Below are 26,427 nucleotides of genomic sequence, written 5' to 3' on the forward strand. Positions count from 1 at the left end.
GGACTGTAGCCACCAGGCTCCTCTGTCCATGGGATTCTCCAGGCAAGAGTACTGGAGTGGCTAGCCATTCCCTTCTCCAGGGGATCTTCTCTACCCAGGGATGGAACCCAGGTCTCCTGCATTGCAGGCAGATTCTACCATCTGAGCCACTAGGGGAGTTCAATTCATCTGACTATATGTCTCCAAAGGTGCAGTAAGTTCCTCGAGGGCCAGCTTTCCTGTCTTGTTCAAGGTGACTTTCCCAGTGTTCTGATTTATACTCAGTACTTGGTATATATGGGCTTCCCAGGTGGCTCAGTGGGTAAAGAATTCACCTGCCAATGCAGGAGGCATAGGGGACACAGTTTCCATCCCTGGGTTGGGAAGATTCCCTGGAGGAGGAAATGGCAAGAAACTCCAGTATTCTTGCCTGGAGAATTCCATGGACAGAGGAGTCTGGTGCGTTATAGTCCATGGGGTCACAAAGAGTCAGACAAGACTTCAAGACTAAGCATACACCCATTTGGTATATATGTGCTGAGATGAAAAGAGATGAAAACTGTGATAAACAAACAATAAAAGTCATTATTCTAAGAAGATGGGGCTGAAGTGGGGGGTGTACATGCAGTTAGTTTTTCTCTGAAATTTTCTTTACCAGCCATCACCTGAGGTCAGGATCAGACACTGCAAGATGTTTTGTTTAGCTCTTAATAAGTGGATAGAAACAATATGCTTGAAAAAAACCCCAACTTTCTCAAATCATAAAATTAAAACAGGCAGTAAATGGAACATAGCCCTTAAAAATGTATACAAAATATACGGCGAGAAAGAATATCATGATATTCTTATATGCAGAACCTAAAAAATTGATACAAATGAACTTATTTACAAAGCAAATACAGATTCACAGACTTAGAGAATAAACTTATGGTTACCAAGGGGGGAAAGGGGATAGGGATAGATTGGGAGTTTAGAATTGACATGTACACACTGCTATATTTAAAATAGATAACCAGGGACTTCTCTGGTATGCCAGTGGCTAAGATTCTGTGCTCCCAATGAAGGGAGTGTGAGTTTGATTCCTGGTTGGGGAACTAAGATTCCATGTGCCATGCGGCATGGCCAAAAAAATAAATAAACAAAATAGATAACAAACAAGGACCTACTATTTTAAAAAATGACTAGATGGTAAAATACTGTATACATGGAGGGATAAACAAATTAATAATAATAAGCCTTGGGGCAGAAAGAAACTACTCTTCAGAAGGAAATTTAAAGAATTTTTTAAAAGAATTTAAGCAACTTTTCAGAATAAAAGAAACTACTGAAAAAAGAAATTAAAATAGACAGAGTCAACACAAGAATCTAGCCCAACACCCTTTGCATGGTAACATAAAGAACTCAGAAGTCAATAAAATGAAATAAATCACCAGGGACTTCACAGTTTAGGAGCCAGAGGTATGAGTACATCTTCCCTTTTACACCGATGCCAGCTGATCTAGTAAATAACCCTTTTAGCGGGTTCCAGAGAGTTTGAGTCTCTAAGGATACCCATCAGCAAACCCTTCAGGAAGATTTAGGACAGTGATCCCCCACAGCTTCAATGGAGAAACAAGATAGGTTTGTTTTTAAGGCACAATTACCAATTCATGCTACCAAAAAAAATAACCTTTGGTTTTTTTTAACCAATTGCCTTTCTAGGGGTGAAGACTTCCACCTGTAGGAACCCTAGCTTTCAGATGTAGTGGACCTAGCATGGACACCTAAGCTCCTAGATGGCTTGGCAGTCTTAAGTTCTGGAAAATGGGGACAAAGATGAGCTGCTCAAGGTCTTGTCCCTTTGGGTGGCTCTCTGGTGCCCCCTTGTGTTCAGTGTCTGGACCCAGAAGAGCCAAAAGCAGCAGGAATGGAGTGAAGGTGGAAAGGCTGAGCCACTCTCCAGGACTGCCTGTGGCCAGTGAGAAGTCAGCCCTCTCCAAAGTGGGCTCAGGCCCCTCTGCTGAGCATCTGTGATATCTTCCCGGCCCTGGTGGAAACACACTGGCTAGGGCAAGTTGCCTAGAAGTGGACAGGTGGAAGCCGTGCCCAAGGTCACCCAGTGGCCTCTGCTAGGGAGATGGATCATAGCGTCCTTCCTGCCAGGTGTTTGGCTAGCGGGCTTTTCCTCCTGATTCGGTGCCCAGGCCAGAGGCACTTGTAGCCCCTTAAAAAAACAGACATTGACCGCTGTGCTGAAGATAGCTTGCGCCCCTGAGGGGTCATTCCTAGGCAGTTCTGAATGTGCTAAGTCAGTGGGCGGTAATGAGCACAGTGTGCCTAGCAGAGGCACGTCCAGCCCTCAGCTGTAAATAGTCCTTAACAGGCTGACAAGGAGACCTGGCAATGGCTCTTCCTTCTCGCCCTCCCGCCTGTTCCCCCTGACTCCCTGGCGCTCTGCCATCCTAGCCAGATCACCAAATCATCATGCTGGGACCATGGCCTCTCTAGCGTGGGACTGTAGGGCCAAGGCCAAGTTCCCAGGATCTGTTCTGGCCATAGAACAGGGCTCTCCCAGCAGCCCCAACAGAAGCATTTGTTCCTGGTTAGATCTTGACCCCTTGTCATGCAGGCTGTCACATCAGTCACATGAATGTTCACTGTGACTCTCTAAGCCCTGGTCTCCTCGCTGGCCAAGGGAAATCTCAGGCCTGAAGCTCGCCCACCCAGAATCTAGGGATTTCAGAGAACTGAGTATGTTAATAAATCTAACAGATGCCTGCTTACCTATAAGCCTTTCTTCCTCATCTCCTCTATTCTGATACCTTTCTATCTTCAGCCTCAGTTTAGACTTCTCCAGGAAGTCTTCTAGGGCTTCCCTCATAGCTCAGTCAGTAAAGAATCTGCCTGCAATGCAGGAGACCTGGGTTCGATTCCTGGGTCAGGAAGATCTCTTGGAGAAGGAAATGGCAACCCACTCCAGTATTCTTGCCTGGAGAGTCCCGTGGTCAGAGGATCCTGGCAGGCTATAGTCCATGGGGTCGCAAGAGTCAGACACGACTTAGCAACTAAACCAATACCAACACCAGGAACCTTTCTCTGGTCCCCTGAGCCTGGGCTTGGTCCCCTCCAGGGGTTCCCATAACCCCTTTCACGTCCGAGTCTCAGTGCTGGCTCAGGTCTGCTTCTGGTGTCCCAGATGTGGCCATGCCATATGGCCACCAGCTGGTCTAACTCTTCACTTGAACCCCATGAGGCAAGTACAGGAATCACATCTACCTTATCCAACTCAACATCGGGAGAGCCTGGTACAGTGCCTGCCACGTAGTAGGTACTCAGTAAATATGCGTTGAGAATAGGTGGATGGGCTCAAAATGCAATGCAGGCTGGGGCTGGAGGGTAGAGGCCAAGTCAGGAAGGCAGCCAAGGAGACAGGCGCACATCACGGTGTGTCCACGTTCTGTTCCACTGCCCGCTGCCTGGCGCGTCGGTCCTGGAAGCCCCAGAACATGGGCCAGTGAGGTCTCTGCCTGCCTCTCAGCGCTCCGCACAGAGCTCAAGTTGGGAGCCCAAGGACAAGGCCCGCTCTGTCCTCGCTTTTACTCTTTTGAGTCTGGGTTCCTCATTGTCTTTGTGCTCTAAAAATCTAGCTCTATAGTTCAGAAGAAGAATGAGAACGAGAAACTTAAATACCACTGATTTCTTCGTCCCAGGCCCTCATTTTCGAGATGAGCAGAGACGCAGAGAGAACATGGAGACTTCCCCAAGGTCACACAGTTCAGCGTCAGAGTAGGAAGACAGAACCTGAATCCTCAACTCTTTAGATACTTTCCAGAGGGTAGAGGAAGGTGGTGGGATTGTTATTTGGAGTGAGGTGCTGAGGATCTGAGAGGAGACTGTGTGTGTACTCTGTCATGTCTGACTCTGTAACCCCATGGACTGTAGCCTGCCAAGCTCCTCTGTCCATGGAATTCTCCAGGCAAGAATACTGGAGGGGGTTGCCATTTCCTCTTCCAGGGGATCTTCCTGATCCAGAGATTGAACCTGTGTCTCCTCATCGCAGGTGGATTCTTTATCTGTTGAGCCCATGAGAGGATACTGAGCAGACACAAAAGGTCCCCAGAGTGGAATGTGCGCCTCTGTGGCATCATATATCCCTGCCCCTGCCACCCTGAGCTAGCCCCCCTTCAGAGGCTGGAAGCAGAGGGGTACAGCAGGAGCCCCAGGGCGTGTGACCAACAGAGCTCAAGTTTCGGGGTTCTTAACAGCCAAGGCCCACGTGCTGGCTGATTCTCTGCCTGGTGGCCCTGACAGCAATCCCCCTGGATTACTGTCTTTCAGGCCACGGAGGGCTGAACCAGCTGGGAGGGGCCTTTGTGAATGGCAGACCCCTGCCTGAAGTGGTGCGTCAGCGCATCGTGGACCTAGCCCACCAGGGCGTGAGGCCTTGCGACATCTCCCGTCAGCTCCGTGTCAGCCATGGCTGTGTCAGCAAGATCCTTGGCAGGTAAGCACAAAATTCACCCCCACCGCCTGCCCTCCCAGGGACTCGGGTCCACTCCAGCATCCGGCCTGGTTCCCAGGAACTGAACAGGATGTGGTAGGGCTTCCGGGCCTCGCCCATCTGCTGCTCGTCTGTGTGTGTTTCCTGCTCTTCCTTCCTGCCTGGTCCATTTCTCCTTCCTTTCCTTTCTCCCTCCCCCATGGTCTCCTCTGCCCCATGTCCCGTTTTCTATAGGCTTCTTTGTTCCTAAAGCAGAAGAATCTTCCCAAAAGGCTTTCCGCCTGCTGAGACCAAGGGATGGACATGAGTTTGAGCAAACTCCAAGAGGTGGTGAAGGACAGGGAAGCCTGGAATGCTGTAGTCCTTGGAGTTGCAAAGAGTTGGACATGACTGAGCAACTGAACAGCAACAGCAGGGAGGGGACACGCAGTCAGGGTGGCTCCTGAGGCCTCGCTCCAGCAGAAGGGGTGTCTGAGTTTGTGCTTCTCAAACTGTAACTCCAGAGCACTTGCAACAGAAGCACTGGGGTGTTTTCATGAAATGCAGATCCTAAGCCCCAGACCAGGCCCATGGCAGCACCCTCTCTGGGAGCCAGATCTGGACACCGTGATTTTTATGAGATGACCGGGTGATGCTTACAAATGCTAACTCTGGAGCAGCAGTTCACAACCCTGGCCACAGAGTAGAGTCACCTGGGGAATCTTAATTTAGAAAAGAAATGGATGTCTTAAGCCCCGGCCCACACCAGTTAAGGCAGAACTTTAGGGGAATGAGCCCAAGTTTGGGTATAGTGTTAAGCCCTAAGATTCTAATTTTCTGCAGCCAGAGTTAAGAACTGTTAACCTAAAGGTTCAAGAGGGACCAGGAGCAGCAAAAAGTAGTCCAGCCTGGAAGGCCACTTCCAGTGGAAATGCCCATGCTCACGGTTTTCTGGGCTTTGTGTCAGTTCAGTATCTCCCTTACCCAACCCATAAGTGAAATTCAGGAGGAGTTCTGGTTCAAAGAGGTCAAGGCCTGTAATTGAATGTGGGAAACCCTGCCTCCCTGGTGGAAGTCATCAGGGAAAATTGTGGTCCCCAGGTCTCCTGGGGTCAGGAGAGGGGTTTCCCAGGTGGGTTGCAGCACCCCAAGAGGGGCTGAGTGCTAGTGGATGGTGACGCCCAAAAGAGGGTTTTAAAGAGCCACGTTTTATTTCATGGCAGAAGAGACCAGAGTTTCCCCAAGGAGGAGAGATAGGCTATCCTGACATAGGTCACTGATCTGCCTAAGCAGCTGGTTGGGGGATGGGGGATAAGGGGTGGGGAGACCCCAAGAGAGCTGGCTTAGCTTAGGGAGCTGGACATGGCCAGGGCTCCAAGCCAGGCTGGCGTTCCAGAGTCCATGAGGACCAGCTTCAACCTGAACCATGTAACGTGGTGGAAAACCAGTGGCCAGGGCTGTGGGGTGGGGTGGAGGGGGGTTGGAGGGGTTTTATGGAGAACAAAGGTGAAACCAGAAAGTCAGGGCAGAGGGCCCAATGACCCCAGCTGGCTTTCTGGGGAAGGAGGGGTAGAACCAGGATGGTCAAGAACAGTCATGCTTCAGCCAAGAAAAACTGGATGGAGCAAACGGCCACCACCTTGAGCCTGTATATACACACAGAGCACACTCAAAATGTCCTTTCTCAGAAGGGAGATCTTTTGTGCTCCGTAAGGTGTTTCCTGAAGGTGTCAGGTGCAGGAGACTGGCCAGAGGGATGACAGGAAAGAAAGAAACCAGGGTGAGGCCTTTTGAAGAGCATTCTGGCTCAGCAGCAGCATAAACCTACCCATGCAAGGGAAACAGGCAGTGAAAGGAACATGGTGTCAGAGACCAGCCTTGGGGGTCACCATTCACCCCCTCAGGCCCTTCCCCAAGAAGCCTCAGAGGGGAACGAGAGTCTCTGGCTAGTTTGCTGCCCAAAGATCCCCACCTGCTTACTGGGTACTTCTTTGGGGTTCTCTATTGGAGTAGGTACTACGAGACTGGCAGCATCCGGCCTGGAGTGATAGGGGGCTCAAAGCCTAAGGTGGCCACCCCCAAGGTGGTGGAGAAGATCGGGGACTACAAGCGGCAGAACCCAACCATGTTCGCCTGGGAGATCCGAGACCGGCTCCTGGCCGAGGGTGTCTGTGACAATGACACTGTGCCCAGTGTCAGCTCCATCAACAGGTGAGAGGGACACCGCAGCCGGGGACTGGGGTACCTGGGCTTTGGAGGAATCATGATGGAGACCTGACTTGAGTGGAACAGAGCCTGGGAGGGGGCGGCATGCTGAAAAGTCAGGCTGGAAGTGCCCTGGGCCCAGGGTAGGTACCACACCTCTATAGCATCCCCACTCCCACCTCAATCTATCCCCCTCCCCAGGGCTGCACTCTCTGCAGTTTCCTTCCCCACATAGCACATCCTCTTTCATTCAATGAAAGAAACTTCTTCTTGAATCGAGCCTTTTCTGCATGAGACACAAGACCCGAACCTGGAGCTCATTCAAGCTTCCCCTCCTTTGTTCAGGCATTCGCCATTCACTCACTCACTCATTCACACACAATTTACTCCCGTGTAGGCCCCAAGGCTGGAGTAGGAAATGGCAACCCACTCCAGTATTCTTGCCTGGAACTCCCATGAACAGAGGAACATACGGTCCATCGGGTTGCAAAGAGTCAGCCCCGACTGAAATGACTTAGCACACATGTATGCCCTGAGGATGCACAAGCCTTGTCCGTGTGGCACTTACAGTCCAGTGGGAAAACAGACACTAATCAAGTACTAACTGATGTCCACACAAACAACTGTAAAAATGCAGTTCTAAGTCTGGCTAGGGAGAAAAATATGAGGGTATTGAGCTGGTGTCAGGTGGCTTGGTTTAGGGAGGTTATGAAAAGATGTCCCAAGTAAGAAATAACAAATAAGAGTGACCTAGGTGAAAGGAGCTTGAGATAGCATGTGCAAGGGCCCTGTGGCTAATACAGTCTTATACAAGAAACTGAAAGAGGGAAGTCCCTGGCAGTCCAGTGGTTAAGACTCTGCACTTTCACTTCTGAGGGCCTGAGTTGGGAACTAAGATCCCCCAAGCCGCATAGCATGGCCAAAAGAAAAGAAAAGCTGAAAAGAAAGCCAGCAGGTAAAGGGGAGGGGCAAGCACAAGGTAGACTGAGGTGGAGATGTGAATGAAGGCTGTTTGCCCCTCAGGCCGGCGGTCATGCTATGTATTCTTACCTCTCACCTATAAGCAATGGCAAGAACCTTAGCATGAGATGTTAACCATGAGACTGACTTGCATTTCAGAAAGTCCAGTCTGGCTGCAATAGAAAGAAAAGATCAGAAAGGGTCAGGAGCAGATAGCATGACCCTGGAGGTAGAGTTTAGCAGTGGCAGTGAGATGCAGAGAGGGATCAGTGCTGAAGAGGGTTTCGAGGTCAAATCTAGCGAACCAGATGAGGGCTCAGTGGAGGAGGGAGGGAGGCAGATACGGAGCCCCACCCGTACTTCTGCCTTGAGTGACCGGTGGGCTACTCATGGAACGGGAACAGTGGGAAGGAACAGGCGTGAGGAGGAAGGTCGTGGGTTTGAGCATGGACAGGTTGAGTTTGGGGCTTCCCAGAGGGCTCAGTGGGTAAAGAATCCACCTGCAATGCAGGAGACTCAAGTTCAATCCCTGCGTCAGGAAGATTCCCTGGAGGAGGAAATGGCAACTCACTGTAGTATTCTTGCTTGGAAAATCCCATGGACAGAGGAGCCTGGTGGGCTCCAGTGCACGGAGTTGCAAAGAGTCGGATGCAATTTAGCAACTAAAAGAACAATGGGCTGAGTTTGAGGTATCTGTAGATACTCAAGTGGGATCTCAAAAAGGTGGATGGAGCTGGGGCAGCCAGAAGCCCTGTCTCCTTCTGCTATAAGGGCCTTTCTTCTCTTCCTTACAGAATCATCCGGACTAAAGTGCAGCAGCCATTCAACCTTCCCATGGAGAGCTGCGTGGCCACCAAGTCCCTGAGCCCAGGACACACACTGAGTGAGTGCCGAGGGTCCCACAGTCACACTCAGCCCCGTGCATACACATGCCATCCACGTACACACACAGAGTCTCACACAAACATGTCCACACAGACACACCCGTGTGTTTGAACTGAGCCCAAACCTGGCTGGAATCCCAGGGAAGATTCTCTGAAATGTTTAGGGCTGGAAACAAAGCAGGCCAGAACGCTGGCACCAATAGGCAGGGCTCCTGACTCCTCTGTGGTGGTGGCAAGGGCTCTGAGGGGTGTCAGGCCCACATCCTGACCCTCTGTCTTGCCCCACTGCAGTCCCCAGCTCAGCTGTGACGCCCCCAGAATCTCCTCAGTCGGACTCTCTGGGTTCTACTTACTCCATCAATGGGCTCCTGGGGATCGCCCAGCCTGGCAGCGACAGCAAGAGGAAGATGGATGACAGTGAGTGTTGGGGGGACCAGAGGGTAGGTTCGGGGTACAGGAGGGTAACTGCTCAGACAGGGCTTCTCTGGTGGCTCAGGTGGTAAAAAATCCGCCTGCAATGCAGGAGGCACGGGTTTGATCCCTGGGTCAGGAAGATCCCCTGGAGGAGGGCATAGCTCTCCACTTGATTATTTTTGCCTGGAGAATCCCATGAACAGAGGAGCCTGGTGGGCTATAGTCCATGGGGTCACAAAGAGTCAGACACGACTGAGTGACTAATGCTACTGCTGCTGATGAGACAGACACCCCCTTAGGCACAGAACTTTGTGGATTGTCTCTAAGCCACTCGGAAGTCTCGCTCTTCCCTCTCCCCAAGTGAGTCTGCTTCCCCACTCTGGCCTGGGTGATGGGTCGACAAGCCCCCTGAAAGCTTTCTCCCTGCCGGGGGACGCCTGCCAGGTGACCAGGACAGCTGCCGGCTGAGCATTGACTCCCAGAGCAGCAGCAGCGGGCCCCGCAAACACCTCCGCACGGACACCTTCAGCCAGCATCACCTCGAGTCGCTCGAATGCCCCTTTGATCGGCAGCACTACCCGGAGGCCTACGCCTCCCCCAGCCACACCAAAGGCGAGCAGGTGAGGGGCCAGCTGGGCCTGGGAGGCGAGCAGACAGGTGGGAGGGCGGGGGGAGGGCAGAGCAAGACATGGTCTCTGCAAGCTCCCTAATCAACTGGCAATTCTAGAAGCAACTACAAGTTGCTTGATGGGCCCAGGGCATGTGCTTCCAGCAGCTCCAAGGCTGTCATGGGCATTATTTCACCAGACGCTAGCAGCATCTTCCTGCTCATCCTTCCAGCCCCCTGCCTTCCCTCACCTGTAGCCTCTAAGCTTAGAGCAAGGCAACCAACCGTGCCATCCCCCTGCCACAGTGTCTCCTCCAGATAGCAGGGTCAGGTCCTACAGCAATAATGTCGCAGCTCCGGCCTTTACAGCGTGACCTCCACCAGCACCTCCAGCCCCGCCTCGAGACACTCATGCCTCCCCACCCCGTGCTTGCCATGCTCATGCTCCTCCCGTTCACACCTCTCTGCCCCGGCACACGGTGTGCCCTCCTCGCTGAATGCCTTCCTCCCACTTCTCTGCCTGGAAAAGTACTGCTCGGCTAGTATGACTCAGCTCAAGCATCACCTGGTCCATGCATTCTTCCCTGCCCCTCAGACACGCTTCATTTCCACTCACCCAGACTTCTGCATGTCCGGAGTGGGAGGGGCTGCTCCCCAGAACTCATGGGGTAGTGTCACTGCCTAGCGGACAGAGATGTCAAGATACAGCACATTGCTTGAGCACGGGGCAGCATCTCAAGACATCTTTTTTTACCTCCAGCATCTCCCATTGTGCCCCTCTAACAGATGCTGAATAAAGGTAGACTGAGTAAATGCAATGAGAAATGCAGCCCAAGAAATGAGAAATGCAAGCTGCAAACAAAGTTTTATTCCCAGTGTTCACGACAGGTGAAATGGTTTATCAGGGGTTGACTTCTATGAAGAATTGGCAGAGATGTCCAAAGTGTCTCCAGGAGCCAAAAAATGACTCCACACCTCTGTTAATTATCTTCTGTCAACACCACAGTCTCAGTGTCTTCCCCATCCCCCAACCCAACAGCTGAGGATTTTTTCTGGAGTGGTGTCTGCTCACCCCTCTCGGTTCAAGGTGTCATCTGAGCCAGGAGTGAGGCAAGCCTGTGTACCTTTAAGATCTGAGCAGGACAATGGTGACGATGCCAGTCGCCGGCTGAACCACTGCCAGTGACCGTCTGGGCGGCTGGGTCCTTGCCAGCAACGCAGCTGGGCAGGCAATCTGCGTCAGCGATTTTATCAGCCTGGGCTGTGGCAACCAGGAGGGCTTCAGAGAAGGCTGGCCGTCAGCAGACCCGGGGAGAGGGCAGGGCGATCAGCCACGAGTCAGCACATGGCTCCCCAGGCCGGGGTTGACTGGGCGAGAGGGGAATGGGGCCACAGCGGTGGCTCTGCCGGGAACCTGCTGTGAGATGTGGACCCCACACAACTCAGTGTCCTGGTAGAGAAACCTTGCTGCTGAGACCCACTGGGCTGTGCAGAACCATTTCTGAGCTCCCTACCCCTCCGAGGGACCTTGCTTGATTATGAGGAGTCCCAAGACCCTACTCCAAACTGGCATACATAAATAGGGGATCATGCAAATAGAGAGTCTTGAGCCAGAGGGCCCACATTCAGTCCAGGCTTTCCATTTGCCTGGAGGGGACTAGGGCCAAGGAGGGTGGAGAGGGCTGACGGAAGTGAAAGTTTGTGGAGCTCAGACCTGCAGGCCCTGGTTTCATTCAGACTGGTTCACTGTCACCTGTTTTAAATATGGTGCTCCTATGCGAGTTCTTGGGCTTTCCTGGTGGCTCAGAGGTTAAAGCGTCTGCCTCCAATGCGGGAGACCCCGGTTCGATCCCTGGGTCGGGAAGATCCCCTGGAGAAGGAAACGGTAACCCACTCCAGTATTCTTGCCTGGAGAATCCCACGGACGGAAAAGCCTGGTAGGCTACAGTCCACGGGGTCGCATAGAGTCGGACACGACTGAGCGACGGAACGGAACGGACGGATGCGAGTTCTTATTTGAAGACTGGAAAAAGAGAACTTAAAAACCACGCAACTACTCTATGCCTTCAACCTACAGTTAAGGAGATGGAGGTTCAGTCATGTCCATTACTGATTCAGTGCCTCCCTCAGCCAATCGCTCACTCCCTCATTCATTCCCCTGCTCGATGTGGAAGGACACGGGGGCCCAGCCTGTGCCTGGGGCTCCTTGCCTTTCCCGTAGCTGTCAGTGCTGCCAAAGCAACACCCCAGCGTCCTCTTGCTGGGCAGGGAAAGGGTCTCTGGTCTGGGAACCCGAGAGAGAAGCACAGGTCCTCACCCCTAACCTCAGGATGGGGCAAAAGCATGGCCATCATTTCTGTAAAATCAACAAAGGACAAAGCATTCAACATAAACATTTCTGTGGGCTCATTTCTGGTTGCTGTTTTACTACCAGGCACAGTTAGGAGTCTGCAAAGCTCTTGTTTCTCTATTTTACAAGTGCATCAAGGAACAGATCAACACAATGTGAATATTATGACGACAGAGCCTCAAGAACTGGGCAGCTTGTGACCTTTCACATAACTCCGAAGTAACTATTTATTGAACATGTGTTACTAAACATTTTGTGCTAGGTGTTTAATGTAGGTATATAAAATCTCCTTTAATCCTTGCATCGGCCTTGTAAAGATCTATTATCCCTGTTACACAGGTGAGAAAACCAAGGCTCAGAGAGGTCAAGGAAACTAAAGCTACTAAGCTGGTGATTGCAGAACAAGAGCTTAAACTTGTCCAAGTCCTGAGGAATTGTGCCCTCTGCACCCCAATTCAAGTCCAACCCTAATAAGAAATCCAATCATCATTGAGATGTTTAAGGCATTTTGGGGTAACATTACTAAAATGTCTGATTTATAGGTTTGTTTTTCACTGAGTTGTTAGATTTTGAAGATCTATAGGATTTTGAGGTGGGGCTTCCCTGGTGGCTCGCTTCCCTGGTGGCTCAGCTGGTAAAGAATCCGCCTGCAATGCGGGAGACCTGGGTTGGGAAGATCCCCTGGAGAAGGGAGCAGCGACTACCCACTCCAGTACTCTGGCCTGGAAGGTCACAAAGAGTCAGACACAACTGAGTGACTTTCACTTCCCTGGTGGCTCAGATGGCAAAGAATTTGTCAGCAATACAGGAGACTTGGATTCAATCCCTGGGTCGGGAAGAGCCCCAGGAGAAGGGAAGGGCAACCAACTCCAGTATTCTTGCCTGGAGAATTCCATGCTCAGAGAGCCTGCTGGGCTACAGTCCATAGGGTTGCAGAGTGTCGAACATGACTGAGTAACACCACCAGGATTTTGAGGAGGTATTTTATATCAGATCGACATGTCCACAAAACATGTAAAACTTTTCTTACACTTTCTAGAAATCAGGCATTTTGTTCAATTTCATGAAATCAGGCTCTAAGTAACTCTATCCTGCCTAGAAGCAGGAAGCTCCTTCAGAAGGTGTAGAACCAGAGTGCCATTTAGTCAGTAATTGCTGCTACAGGATAATGGTGCCCTTGTGATCTCCAGAGTTGACTGCACCTTCCATAAGTGCCTGGCATGCAACCAGAAACTGCTGTGGCTCCTTGGAGAACCCAGCTCAAATCGCTGAAAGTGCCTTTAGAGAGCTGTTATATAACCACAGAGCACAAGCCTTGATTTCAGTTTTTGCATACCGGTTCACAGAGCACATTGGTGACATGTGGGATCCACGTGTGGGGATCAGAGGTGTGTGCTGTTTCGTGGCCTGATGGGAGGGTATCATGATGAGGGGTGATGTACCCTTGCCTTTAATTGAACAAGTTCTTCTTGGAAGAAGCACTGGAGGAGATGGCCCACTCATGTCAGGGGAGGCTCAGTGAAGTATAAAATGAGGTTCACAAAGAAAACCCCCGGGGGTACTTGATAAAGAATTTTTAAACAAAAGTAACCACAAATATCACCTTCAAGCTGAATGTGCACATTTATATTTTCTTGGATACAGAGAGAGAGGGAGGAAGTCTACCTATTTTGCTTGGGTGTCAGGTCTGTCCTTTTACTGAAGGAGAGAGCACAGGGGTCAGGATCAGATGTCCCCGATTTAGACTCCACTTCATACTCACCTAGGACATTCACCTCTCTGATCTTCAGGCTCTCAGCATCTCAGACATAATATTGCTTGCCTACATCACAGGGCTGTTGGGAGAAATGGATCAGGAAAACACAGGCAACGTCTAATGCCTGCTCTCTTTACATGTAAGATGTGGTCATGATGTTATCCACCGCAGAGCAATGGATGAGAACATAGGTCCTGGAGTCAGACCAGGGGAGTGTGACTTCTGTGGGAGTGTGAGGAGTGTCTTGACCAGCTCTGTGCCTCCATTTCCCATCTGGAGAATATTTTAATGAAAGGAGGAAAGCACCTGAACAGTCCCACGTGCTAACTGCCCCAGCCCTGCCTCTTGCTCTCCGTGGGCCCAGACAGGGTGAGGAAACCAGGAAGGAGCCCAGCATCCAGCCAGGGTGTGGTCCTTGGAAGGACCCACTCTCTTCTGTGTCTGGCGCAGCTGCCACCAGCCAGCCTTGAATTCCAGAGCTGCCAGAGGGCGAGTTCTGCCCCTAGAACTGGGAGAAAAACAGAAGGGCTGTGAGTCAGAATAAGAGCTGATTAAACAGGCTAAGTGGAGTCTGGACAGAGCGGGAAGAGGGGACAGAGGAAGTGGGTGTTTTCTAGGGAGAGCCGGCTGGCGGGGGTGGGGTGGGGGCTTTAAAAGGAGAGCCTGCTGCCCACAGCTTCTGTGCGCTCACTTCTTCTTGTTCCCCAGGGTCTTTACCCGCTGCCCTTGCTCAACAGCGCCCTGGACGACGGGAAGACCACCCTGACCCCCTCCAATACACCCTTGGGGCGCAACCTCTCGACTCATCAGACCTACCCTGTGGTGGCAGGTACGATGCCCAGAATCGCCTGGGCCATGCGGGGGCCGGCTGGCGGGCAGAGCTGGCTGGTGGAGAGGAGGAAGGTGTTAGGGCCCTGGGCCTGGAGAGCTGAGAGGGGGACTCTGCTGGCCGGTCAGCAGGGGGGTCCAGAGGGTCTCGCCTTCTGTCCTCGGCCCTTTCTCCGCCTGCCCCCCGGCGCGGGGCACAGGCAACCTGCGTCTACACTCACAGAGGCCCCGCAGGGAGGCAGAAGTGCCCTCTCACCTCCTCCCACACCTGAGTGACACCGCGTAGCCCCGCCCACTCCCCACGCCCCGCCTCGGGGAGGAGCCCGCCCGCGCCTCGCCGCCCGCCCCTCCCGCATCTCATGGCTCGGTTTGTGCATGTTCCCGCCCCATCATCTCACACCCCTCTCTCCTTGTTGTCTCCCTCCCTCCGGCAGATCCTCACTCACCCTTCGCCATAAAGCAGGAAACCCCCGAGGTGTCCAGTTCTAGCTCCACCCCTTCCTCTTTATCTAGCTCCGCCTTTTTGGATCTGCAGCAAGTCGGCTCCGGGGTCCCAGCCGGTGCCTCGGTCCCGCCCTTCAATGCCTTTCCCCATGCTGCCTCCGTGTACGGGCAGTTCACGGGCCAGGCCCTCCTCTCAGGTACGACAGGGAGGTCCCGGGCCGTGCAGCCATCGCGGGGGGCGGGAGGGGGAGTCCTCACGGCCGGCCGCCAGTTCCCTACTTTGGGTCTAGCCCCTACTCTCTCCCCGAGTCCTCTCCACCATCATCCTCTTCCCGAATCCCTCCGGCCACTTTTGGAGGCGCCAAGATGCGGTCCTCCATGCCTGCAGAGTCAGGCCTTGGGAGGGGCAGGCACTCTGGGGGTTGCTTGAAAGTGGGGGTGCCTGGTGGATTTCCAAAACCTTGCCCTAAAGCCCCATGAAGGTGCCAGAACCCTAAGACCAGGAGCCAGACTCGGTAAAGCCCCAAACCCTTGGTCTGGGTAAAAAAATGCAAAAGAAGAAAAAACGGAAAACTCTGGAGGGAGAAAGGCATTGGCTTTGGGGGCCAAATTCTGAATCAAATTTCTAAGGATGGAGGGTCGGTCCTAATTGGGTCCCCATAGTGTAAATCTCGTGTCCCTAGCTTAAGTGTCTCTCTTGGAGGACACTCAGAGTGACTCACCAACCCAAGAGATGGGGAAGCAGGGACTTTTCATCAAGACCCTCATCCAACTCAAGGCTGGAAGCACCTTAGGGACATTTAGTTCAAATCTCTCCTTACACTGATGGGCAACAGGCCCAGGGAGAAAGACCCGGCCAAAATCCCTGAATAGGAACATGGTGACATGTCAGCCTGTGTTCGCCCTATGGATCAGATCCCAGCAGAGCTGAGTCTCCCTGGCAGAAGGACATTGGCCCGTCCAGGCAAAGTCTGAGCAGTGGCTGAAAAACTCAGAGGTGTTTGGCCAGGCAGGGAGAAGGCCAGAGGTGGAGTGAGGGAGGGAACAGAGACCCATAACAGTCTTCAGATATTTGAAAGGCGGCCACAGAGATGAAACTATTTCAGAAGTGGGTCCAAGGCATTGAACCAGGACCCAGGGAAGAAGCCAGGAGTGGGCCAGCCCTTCTGGACCAGTGGTTTTCAAGCTTGCCCGTCCTCACAACCCTCTCTTGAAATGAAAAGTTTGACAGAAGCCACGTATCCAGACCAGACAAATGAAGAGCTGAAGTAGGGACAGAGCAGAAGAGTTGCTCTGTCTGAAGTAGGGGCTCTGCCCAGGGAAAGCCCTTGTGCTTGAAAATCACTGTATCATAAGAACCAGACCTCTGCCCACCCAGAGGGACCTCAAGGTCATCTTATTCAAGTCCATTGACCCTTCCTTATAACTGTCTCTACATTTTATGTCTGTCTGGCACCTAGGACTTTTTTTTCCCCCTCTGTGCATCCCCGTGTCTAATGAGGGAGGACCTCTTAGGGGAGGTGGGCACAGAGGTAGAGGGTTCATAAAGGAAGCCCAGCGTGTGGGCAGAGAGGCAGTGATGAAGGATCTGAAGCAAGGAGGAAAGTGTTGACTCAGTGCAGAATTTCAAAAGAGGGTGAAGTCAGCGGAGATGGGTCATTTGTTTTGACCAAAGTGATTAAAGAAGAAAAGTCTGTGAGCTGAGTGAAGTGATGTCAGCCAGAGAAAATGGGACAGGGTTAGGAGGGGAGAGAGGAGGAGGAGAGTCAAAGAGACTTAAATTCAATGTGTGTGGGGAAGTGACTGGGCCCCACTGTCTGCCTGTGTATCTGGTGGGCGATGGCTGGGAGGGCTGAGAAGAGGCAGGTAAGGGATGATGGTGTGGGTGAAGCGTGTGGTGTGGGGGAGCAGTTCTTCACTTACTGGGAGTTGTGAAGAGGCTGACAGGATCAGCCAGAGAGGAGCAAGAAGGACCCAGGGCAATGGGAAGCAGATATGTCAGAGCACAGACCTGGGCATTGGCGTGAAGTGTGGTTGAAACAGCCCAGTGCAGAGTCGCTACCCTCAAACCCCTCCCCCACTTTCTCCCTTCCCTTAAGGGCTTCAAGCACCTCCAGACAACATGCGATCAAATCAGGGGTGATGCTTCCAACTTCTATGAGCTCTTAGTTTAACGGACATGCCCAGTGTCCGTTGTCCATGCAGGACTGGGAGGTCATCCTTGCATGGGACAAAGCAGCAGGCAGCAGACACGTAGTGGTCATTCAGGCAGGGGCCCCACAGAGACAGACCCTGGTGAGGCTGATGTGCAGGGTGTGACCCTCGTGAAGGCTGTGGAACCCAGCCTGAGGGTGGAAGAGGCAGCACAGAGGCAGGGGCTCTGGGAAGAGCAAGCAGGGCCCAGGCTTGGAGAGGCTTGGTCTAGATGGTTACTGAGAGCAGGAAGCAAGTCAAGGCCACAGTCCACAGAACTGGGCCTGCCCCGTGACTCAGCACAGGGTTTCAGGATGGCTAGTGTCCATGCTGAGCCCAGGTGGTGGCCTGGAGCTCCTGAAACACTGTCCCTTTGCAACCTCCAATCAAGATTGAACCTAAATGCTTACCACATGGCTGAGCCAGAGTGAGCAGACTAGGGAGATGGGGTAGGAAGAAACCAGATTAGGAACGGAATAATTTGAGACTTCCTAATCGAGTGATTAGACCTCCATAATTTCACTGCTGTGGGCCCAGGTTCAATCCCTGATCAGGAAATTAAGACCCCATAAGCCATGGGCACCATGGCCAAAAAAAAAAAAAAAAGGAAGGGAATGATATCAAGAGTCTGGGGGCTGGAAACCTATGCAAGGGTGCAAGAGATTGATTTGCGGGAATAAAAAGAAAGCCAAGACCAAATTAATGCAAGGTAATGATGCTGCAGGCAGGGGAGAGGATGAAGGACTAGGCAAATTTTCATTCCATAATCATCACCTACCTGAACGCCCTCCCCAGCTCTCCTCCTCTGAGTAGCTACCTATGGACTGGACCCTGCTCACCACCTCCCACCAGGTCTTTGCCTGCCTCAGAGTCTCCACCAAGTCAAGTTCTCCCCAGCCTAGCCTCTTTGCTAATGCGATGTTCAAGATGGTTTTTTCTGGGTCTCAGTTTCTCCCTAATCAGCCAAGAAAGAAGAAATCTCAGGGTTTGGGAGACAGGAGGATTGCCCCTAAATGCTCCTCCCAGATGCCCCAGTCTAGGGTCCCAGCGCACTGACCGAGTGCAATATGGATGTTGTCCTTGTCCTGTCTGTTCCCCGGCTGACTCCAGCTCAGCTGTTGAGGAACCCCTGACTTTGGCTTTATCATCAAAGAGTCCGTTACCCACCTCCATCCTTCTGTGCAAAATTATATTTAATCCTGCCAAAGAGATTTCTGGATTGCCATAAATTCTCCTTGCTATCAGAGCGAGATAAGGAGTTGAAAAGAGGTCACATAGAGGGTGGACATCAAAGGAACAGATAAATGGTCTGAAATCACCTCTACCCTCAGAATTCCCCCAAGTCCTGGTTTTCTGATGCTGGCCTCTACCGATACGTAGGATATTTACCAACATCTCTGTGGTGCTACTGTTTTCTTGCAGAACCCGACTTCCCAGTCATTTAATATGCAGCTTTATCTACATCAGCTTCTTTTCATATATATACATATACATGTATATATATATATAATTTATTTATTTTATGTGGCTGTGCGGGATCTTTGTTACTGCGCATGTGATTTCTCTAGTTGGGGAGAGTGGGGACTGTTCTCTAGTTGTGATGCACAGACTTCTCATTGCGGTGGCTTCTCTTATTGTGGAGCTGTAGGCACACAGGCTTCAGTAGCTGCAGCTTTCTGGCCCTAGAACGTGGGCTCAGTAGTTGTGGTACACATGCTTAGTTGCTCCAAGATATGTGGAATCTTCCCAGACCAGGGATTGAACTCATGTCCCCTGTATTGGCAGGTAAATTCTTATCCACTGGACCACCAGGGAAGTCCTACATCAGCTTCTTAAAAACAGAACTATTTTGAAACTATACTTGAGTGCAGAAGAGATGGAATTACAAACCAAAGATAAACTTATGGTGAAGAGCCTTAAAAATCAATTAAGTCCAGAAAATAGGCTGGGAAGGCATGGTTTCTTATGGCTTCTGTAGTTTCATTTCTAAGAAAGTTGTAAAGTTCTTGGCTTTGGGGGAAGAAACCGAATAGTTAAGGAATTGAAGCAGAGTCCTGGGGCTTCCCAGGTAGCACTAGTGTAAAGAATCTTTCTGCAATGCAGGAGACACAGGTTCAAATACTGGGTCAGGAAGATCCCCTGGAGAAGGGAATGGCAACCCTCTCCAGTGTTCTTGCCTGGGAAATCCCATGGACAGAGGAGCCTGGTGGGCTACAGTCCATGGCGTCACAAAGAGTCAGATACAACTGAGCCACTAACACTTTCACTCTTTCCTGGGGACTAACGGAAAAGTTGAGGGTGAAGGGTGTCCTGAAGACAGTCTCAGCTGGTTTTTCAAGGGGGCCAAGTTTCAGGGGAGGAAACCTCCAGGAGTTGACGCTCCAGCATCTGACTCAGTTACCTCTCTCCCACTGGGAGAAAATTAGGTGACTAAGAAGGAATGAAGATCAAAAATTGCAGAATACAAGGGAGTAAAGCTGATGAAATTCAACTTCTAAGAGCATTTTAGGGGCTAGTTCTCATGGGATGGGACTGAGGGGGGCAACTGTGACTAAATTAAATTGTGGCTTAAGGAGAGCTTGTGTCCTGGTGCTCTGTCCCCCTGAGCAGTAGAGCTTAAGAAGCAGCAGGACCTGGTGATGGAAAAGGACAAGATGAGAGTAACATGAGAGGGGGAAATGTGGGACCACAGGGAGCCCCAGGGAGCACCTAGGCCAATATCAGCTAATAGGTGATCTGAGAGCCAATACTTACCCCAACCCCAGTCATAGCAGACACAGATGCAGCCTCAGAATCCTTCTCAACACAGTGCAACAGGAAGCCCCCTCCCAATCAATCAAGTATTGATTTAGGTGAACCCAGTGTACAATCTCTCATCTAACTGAGCTCTTCATAAGAGAGATGAGAAGATGCAGGTCAGGGAAATTAAATACTGTCCTCCCTGGTCGTAATCTAGACCTAGATGTCTGTCTGTCCATCTCTCGGAAGTGGGGAGGGAATAGGAAAGGGAAAAAGGCTTCAGGCCTGAATTAGCCCTCACCCTCTTCCATCACCCTCCTTCTCATGTCACATCCACCCCCTGTCCTCGATCTGCCCACATAGACTTCATGCCACTCCTTGCCTTTGTGGGCTCTAGTATTAGGGGCTTCATCCAAGGGTCGAAGGGGCTCAGTCTGAGATCTGATCGAATTGCGGTCTTTTTCGAAAAAAGATCCAATTTTCTACCTGTGTCCCCTTCTTCTCATTATACTGAAGTCACTCTCCTCTCACCTGTGTTGCCAAGCCCTCATTTGTTCAGGCCTGTGTCAAGTGAACTGAACTCATCTGTCAAATTCCAGCAGGTTTCACTCTGTTTGGTCCAACACCAACCACTGCCAGACAGTATGCTCAAAACAAACTAGGAACTTAAGGGGTGGTGTTCATTTTTACCAAAACATTCACACAGCTTTGAATCGTGAACACCGATAGCTCTTTCCTATGGGATTTATTCTATAAGGTTTCCCTTGGCATGTAATAATTTATAGAATGTGTCCATTGCACGAATCAGTGTGCAGCTGGGGCATGAAACTTTGAACGATGCTGATAACGTGATGGTAATAGTAATAAGGTGTGTATGGCTACTCTCATTTATTTATTTATTTTCCCCATTTTACACGTGAAGAAGCTGAGGCTTGGGGCATGTAGGTGGCTGGTCTAAGGGCACTTGGAAAATTAGTTGTAGAAGCAGAGTGAGGACCGAAGTCCTCTGATTTCTGGACCCTTCCCCTAGAGGAAGGGTGGAAGTCCAGGAGGCCTGGTCTTGTCTGTTGGGCCCCCCAGGCTTGGCTCCAGTACCCCTCCCCGTCTATCCTCCCTTGACTTAGCGCCTAGCCTTGTTAATTTACATTCTTGCTTACTGCTGTATCCCCAAGTGCTTCTTAAATGCCCAGGATATCAGGATTAATCAGTATTTGTCAAATGAATGGTCTTCAAGGAATCTCTAGACTAGAGGTAAGGAGGCAGTTACTGCTGAATTGACAACTTACAGTGTTCCTGTGAGAGGTACCTTCTCTTCCACTGTTGCTCGGCACCACTTAGAGGGTCTGACACAAGAAGGACCCCAGGGGTGGGGGTGGGGGACTGATGGAGGGAAAATTGGCAAACAGTGCCATAGTGGGGTGGACTTGGTAACCTGGTTGACAGAGGCTCACAGGGAATCCATGAGTCCTAGGAGAAAAGGCAGCCCCCAGTGTGGAAAGAGGTAAAGGCATTTTGATAAAATGGTGATAATCTAATCCAGTCTTTCTCATTCAGAGGTGATTTTGCCACCCTGGAGTCATGTGACAATATCTGGAGACATTCTGGGTTGTCGCACTGGGTGGGAACTGTTACTGGCATCTAGAAGGTAGACCCCAGGGATGCTGTCCAACATCCTGTAATGCACAAGACAGCCTCCCCCCACCCCCCACCCCCCGCCACGGAGAATTATCTGGCCCCAAGTGTCAACGGAAATAGGGTTGGGAAACCTACCTACCTCATAAACATCACCAAGAACTCAGACCACCAGATAATTGCATCATCAAATGGGGGTGTTTTGAAAGGGAAGAGAGTGAAATGTGCGTTCTTTGTAAATATGCTGGGACAGTATTCATATCTAGGCAGATTGGGATGTCTTGTTACCTGGTCAAGAATCCTTGGGTGAGGGAGGATCTTGTGGGCCTGCCAGACAGGGGGTCATCAAAGAAGGGACACGGGTTGGGGGGAGGATTGTGGTAGTTGGTACATGGTGTGTATGGAGAGAAATCACCAGCTTAAATGGGGTCTCCAGAATGGGAAGGCTTGACTACCTGATGGAGAGGAGAGGCAGAGCCAGAACATCAGAACTTCACAGAGCAGCCTCCGTGTCACCAAGGCCAGAATATTTCCCACAGATTATAGATAAACAAAAAGAGGGATACTTGTCTGTTCTGCTGAAAATAGTTCTTTTCAGGAATGGCATGGATAGATGTCAGTGGTTCGCAGGCTTGTATAAACACTGCCTGTCAACCCACATCTCCTTTCCAGGTCAGGAATAGGCAACATGTTTCATGTCCCTTGCAGCTCTGATACATTATATCCACCCGCAAGGCCAGGTTGAGGAGCAGAAACCCCATTCTGGCTCAGAGGCAAAGAGTGTGGTGATTGATTAGCAATGTCTGCCACAGGTCCAGAAAAGGACAGTGATGGGCCAACCAGTCGCCCTTTTGCCATCCCTTCACAGGACCTTGTCCTTGGTTCTCCTGGGAGCTGGGGCTGAAAGGGTTTCCAGTGGACAGTGGCTTCTCATGTGTTTATTTCAGCCCACTGTGCTGGCTGCTATGCGAATGCCACAGGGGACCACGAAACCTGGAAGACATAGCCCCCAGCCTCCCTCCAATACCATGACGTCATTATGGATGACCAAGATTCTTGTAAATAAAATCACTGGAGGACAGGAAATAATAGAGGCCTGTAACAGCCAGCCCCCCGCCCCCCACATGGTGGAGCCCGTGGCCTGGTGAAGACCCACTGAGTAGAGAGGAGCTTGGGCTCAGAGAAGGAGAGGGGAGGGAGGAAGTAGGTCCAGAGAGTGGCTTGGGAGAGAGTGGGAGTGGCAGGGCAGGCTTGCGGAGCCTCCGAGGAGCAAGACAGTAAGTACAGGAGCCCACAGTGGCCCGCCTGATAATGCTTTGCTGTATTTTTTCAGGGCGAGAGATGGTGGGCCCCACGCTGCCTGGATACCCACCCCACATCCCCACCAGTGGACAGGGCAGCTATGCCTCTTCTGCCATCGCAGGCATGGTGGCAGGTAAGGGGTGGGGCTGGGCAGGAGGGGAAACATTGTAAAGAGGAAGTGGTAGCCACAGGTGAAGCAAGAGGGTACAAGAGGTATGGTGTGCCCCATGCATAGACTTTCTGAAGGACACTGAAGGATGGACCAAGGGATGCAGCTTCTTGTTAACACCTGGAGAAAAGACTCCAGTGCAGTCCTGGCCTGGCCCCTTAACTCTCCCTCCACCTCAGCCCCCTTCTTCCCAGAGGCTCCCTATTTCCCATCATGATGCAAAGGGAGAGGCTGAGACAGACTAAATTCAAATCGGAGCTCTGCTATTTCTTCCAGTGATTCAGTAAGCCTTCATAGAGAGTCATCTGGGAACCATTAGAATAATGGAGGTAAACCTAAGCCCAGCTCTTAAGCACCCTGTGGTCTCCCAGTTATTTACCTCTGATGAATCTTGGTTTACCCTTTCTGAAAAATATGAGTGTGAATGGTGTTGCTGATGATGGCGATGAAGATGGTTGAAATATCCTTCTTCATACCTCACATTCATTCAACCCTGAACAGTCAGGACCCGTGGCTTGAGTATTCCAAAGGTGCTAGAGTGTGAGATGAGCAGAGAGTATGTCTGCATCATTACTTGGACAGTCCTGGAATCCTCCCCAACAGTCCTGGGGGTCTCTTTGTCTGACAGGATGATCATCACCCAGCAGTGACCTGGGGTATCAAGGTCTGTACAAGTGAGAACAATGGAATCTCATTCTTTTAGGAACCCTATAGGGAGAACCCCAGAATGGATAGGGTGGAGCAATGTACATAGGGTCCTGGTGGCTCAGACGGTAAAGAATCTGCCTGCAATGCAGGGTTCAATCCGTGTGTGGAGAAGGGAATGGCTACCCACTCCGCTATTCTTGCCTGGAGAGTTTCATGGACAGAGGAGCCTAGAGGGCTACAGTGCATAGGGTCACAAAGAGTCAGACCTGACTGAGCAACTGAACTTTCAGAGCCATTTGCACTGCCCAGAGAGGTCTGAGGACCTGGAGCTTCTGGAAAGGGCTCTGAATCAGGGCATCTGTGACCCTGCTTCTCCCCACCAGCCTACCTGCCTCTGACTCCAGAGACTCAAGGCCTTCACCCAGACCTGCTTCCCCTCCCCCGCCAGCAGGGGTTATTCTTTACCAGCCACCCACTGTGGGCGCCCTGTGCGAGGCAGGTGGGCTGTGCGCTCCTGGGCAGAGGGAGGGGACAGAGGAGCAAGGGAGGGAAGGAAGCTCTGGGCTCCCTGGGAACCCGCTGAGCTGGCACTTGTTGCTGCCTGGTTACCGTGGCGATGTGCTTAATGCAGCGTTGAAAATACAGAATACTGACTCCTCTCTCCCTCCTGGCCCCAGACTCCCTCCCTCCCTCCCTTCCTCTTCTGGAGCGTGAAATGAGATTGGTCAAGATAAAAAAGGAAAAGATTCGGTTATTTTTTTAAGAGTGTGGATAATGGGGCCTCTCAATCACAATCCCAGGCTCCAGTCAGTGCCCCCATCCCCCTTCCAACCTCTCCACCTTTCCCTGCCGCCTGCTTAGAGGAGGAGGAAGAGACAGAAAGCCCAGGGCTTTTCTCTTAATTATGAATCATTTCCCGGGGGCAGGCCCAGGGCACAGGGTTCCTGGGGCCCAGAGTCTGACCTGTGAGGTAGCTGGAAGTCTCGGGCCTCTCATCAAAGTCTCCCAGGTTGGTTCTCTAAAGACCTCATCCTGAGGAGTGGGTGTTGCATTAAAAAAATAATAATAATAACACAAGTACACTGTGGACCACAAATGAATTCCAAGAGGGGGTTTGCCTGGCAAGGTGGATGGGCACCCAGTAAGTTTCATGCAAATCAGTTTTTAGAAAATGCAGTGTTAGTTAAACGCATCCCTTGGTTCCTCATAACTTGGTGGTGCAAATGAATTCTTAAGGAATTTTTTTGGTAGAAAAGTATTTGTCCGTTTCTTACTAGTGGTTACAATCTCCTGATTGATTGAAGGGGGATTTCTTCCATTAAAATCAAACTTTCACTGAGCACCTACTGTGTTCTAGATAGATACAAAATGCTCTCAGCAAGGCATGCCAGTGACAGTCTTCAGTCAGTTGTAGAAGGACAGAAGAGATCATTTGTTTACATTTTCTGGGTGCCTGGCCATTGGTAGGTATAAGTTTATTTCTCACTGACTCCTCACCATAAGACTGGAGCATTGATATAATCTTAGGTTTATGTAGATAAGGAATCAAGCTTAGAAAAGCAAAGTGGTGTGCTTGGGGATCATAATCATAATCATACTAAGTGGCTGGGTTGTTCAAACACTATTCTTTTGATTTTTAAATCTTGCGTTCTTTCTGCTACACCACGCTGCCTCCCATCATATCAGAAGTAACCACACGAGCTGAGAGAGTGACACAGGCATAAGACCAGGGCACAGATTTCTCTTGTCTATTCATCTTCTGTTTTCCCTTCTAATTGTTGCTGTTGCTGTTCCTGCCCTGTTAATACTGTTAATGGCCCTCTTATCAGTGTTGGAGCTGAACAACTCCGATGGATGCCTACACCCATCTGTCTGTCCATCTTTCCATGCGTTCATCTTTTCACACATTTTCCCAGTATCCATGCACATTCTTATCCATCCTTCCATCACTCTGTTATTCAGTATTCTATCCATCTTTCCCTTATCCATCCTTTCTTCCATCCATCTACCCATTTTTCTATTCATGCATCCATCCATCCGTCTATTCACCCATCTTTCCATTCATCCATTCTCCTATCACGTCAACCTTCTGTTCATCTTTTCTTCACCCATCCTTTCTCCCGTCCATCCATTCATCTGTCTTCCATCATCCACCCATCCTTTAGTTCATCCTTTCAACCTTTTATCCCTCTATTCATCCTTCCATGTGCCTTTTCATACATCTATCCTTTCTTTTATCCATTATCCTCACTTCTGTCATCCACCCTTTCAAGCATCCTTGCATCCTTCCATCCATTTACCAGTTTCCACTTAACAAATAGGAGTTGAGATTCTCTGGTATGGGATGCAGTGATCAAGCCAGGTCCATCTGTTTATGGAGCTTACAGCCTAACAGTGGAGAAGAATGTATAGTAAACAAGTCAAGGAATGAATCAACAGGATAATTTCAGATAGCGATAAGCTCTGGTTCAGACAATAAAGTGGGATGATGTAATAAAGAGCCCGCAGGGAGAGAAGATAACTACTTTAGATTGGGTGATCAGGAGAGGCCCCTCTGAGAAGGTGTTCAGAGCGGTCAGCCAAGTGCTAAACTGGGGCAGACCATCCCCAGCCCAAAAGAACAGCAGGTGCAAAGGCCCCAAGGTAGGAACTAGTCGTGCAGCATGATCACACCTGGGAAGAGTGTGAGCGTCACTGAGAACAGCGAGTGAGCGGGGAAAGCACACAGAATGAAAAGATATTGGTCGTGGCGGGAGGCGGGGGGTCAAATTTTAAGACTACTTGGGTCACTGGGAAATCAGATGGTAGACAGAAGAGGACACCTAGAGACCAGTTAGGGGAGGGACAACTGCAGTGGT

At 50.9% G+C, this 26,427-nt stretch overlaps 1 protein-coding gene across 1 annotated transcript in view; it reads left to right on the forward strand.

Moving 5' to 3' along the window:
- PAX8 (paired box 8) overlaps positions 1-26,427 on the forward strand; it is a 57,195-nt gene that overhangs the window by 24,669 nt on the left and 6,099 nt on the right. The window contains exons 3-10 of the mRNA XM_088841785.1: positions 4,297-4,462; positions 6,452-6,649; positions 8,398-8,486; positions 8,779-8,904; positions 9,346-9,521; positions 14,323-14,443; positions 14,877-15,083; positions 22,784-22,885. Of these exons, the coding sequence (XP_088697911.1) occupies positions 4,297-4,462; positions 6,452-6,649; positions 8,398-8,486; positions 8,779-8,904; positions 9,346-9,521; positions 14,323-14,443; positions 14,877-15,083; positions 22,784-22,885 (1,185 nt within the window). The remainder of the gene's footprint in view (positions 1-4,296; positions 4,463-6,451; positions 6,650-8,397; positions 8,487-8,778; positions 8,905-9,345; positions 9,522-14,322; positions 14,444-14,876; positions 15,084-22,783; positions 22,886-26,427) is intronic.

This window comes from Moschus berezovskii, chromosome 11, assembly GCF_049115385.1.
Source record: "Moschus berezovskii isolate FMDL1 chromosome 11, NW_MosBer_1.0, whole genome shotgun sequence".
In the NCBI taxonomy this organism is placed as follows: domain Eukaryota; kingdom Metazoa; phylum Chordata; class Mammalia; order Artiodactyla; family Moschidae; genus Moschus; species Moschus berezovskii.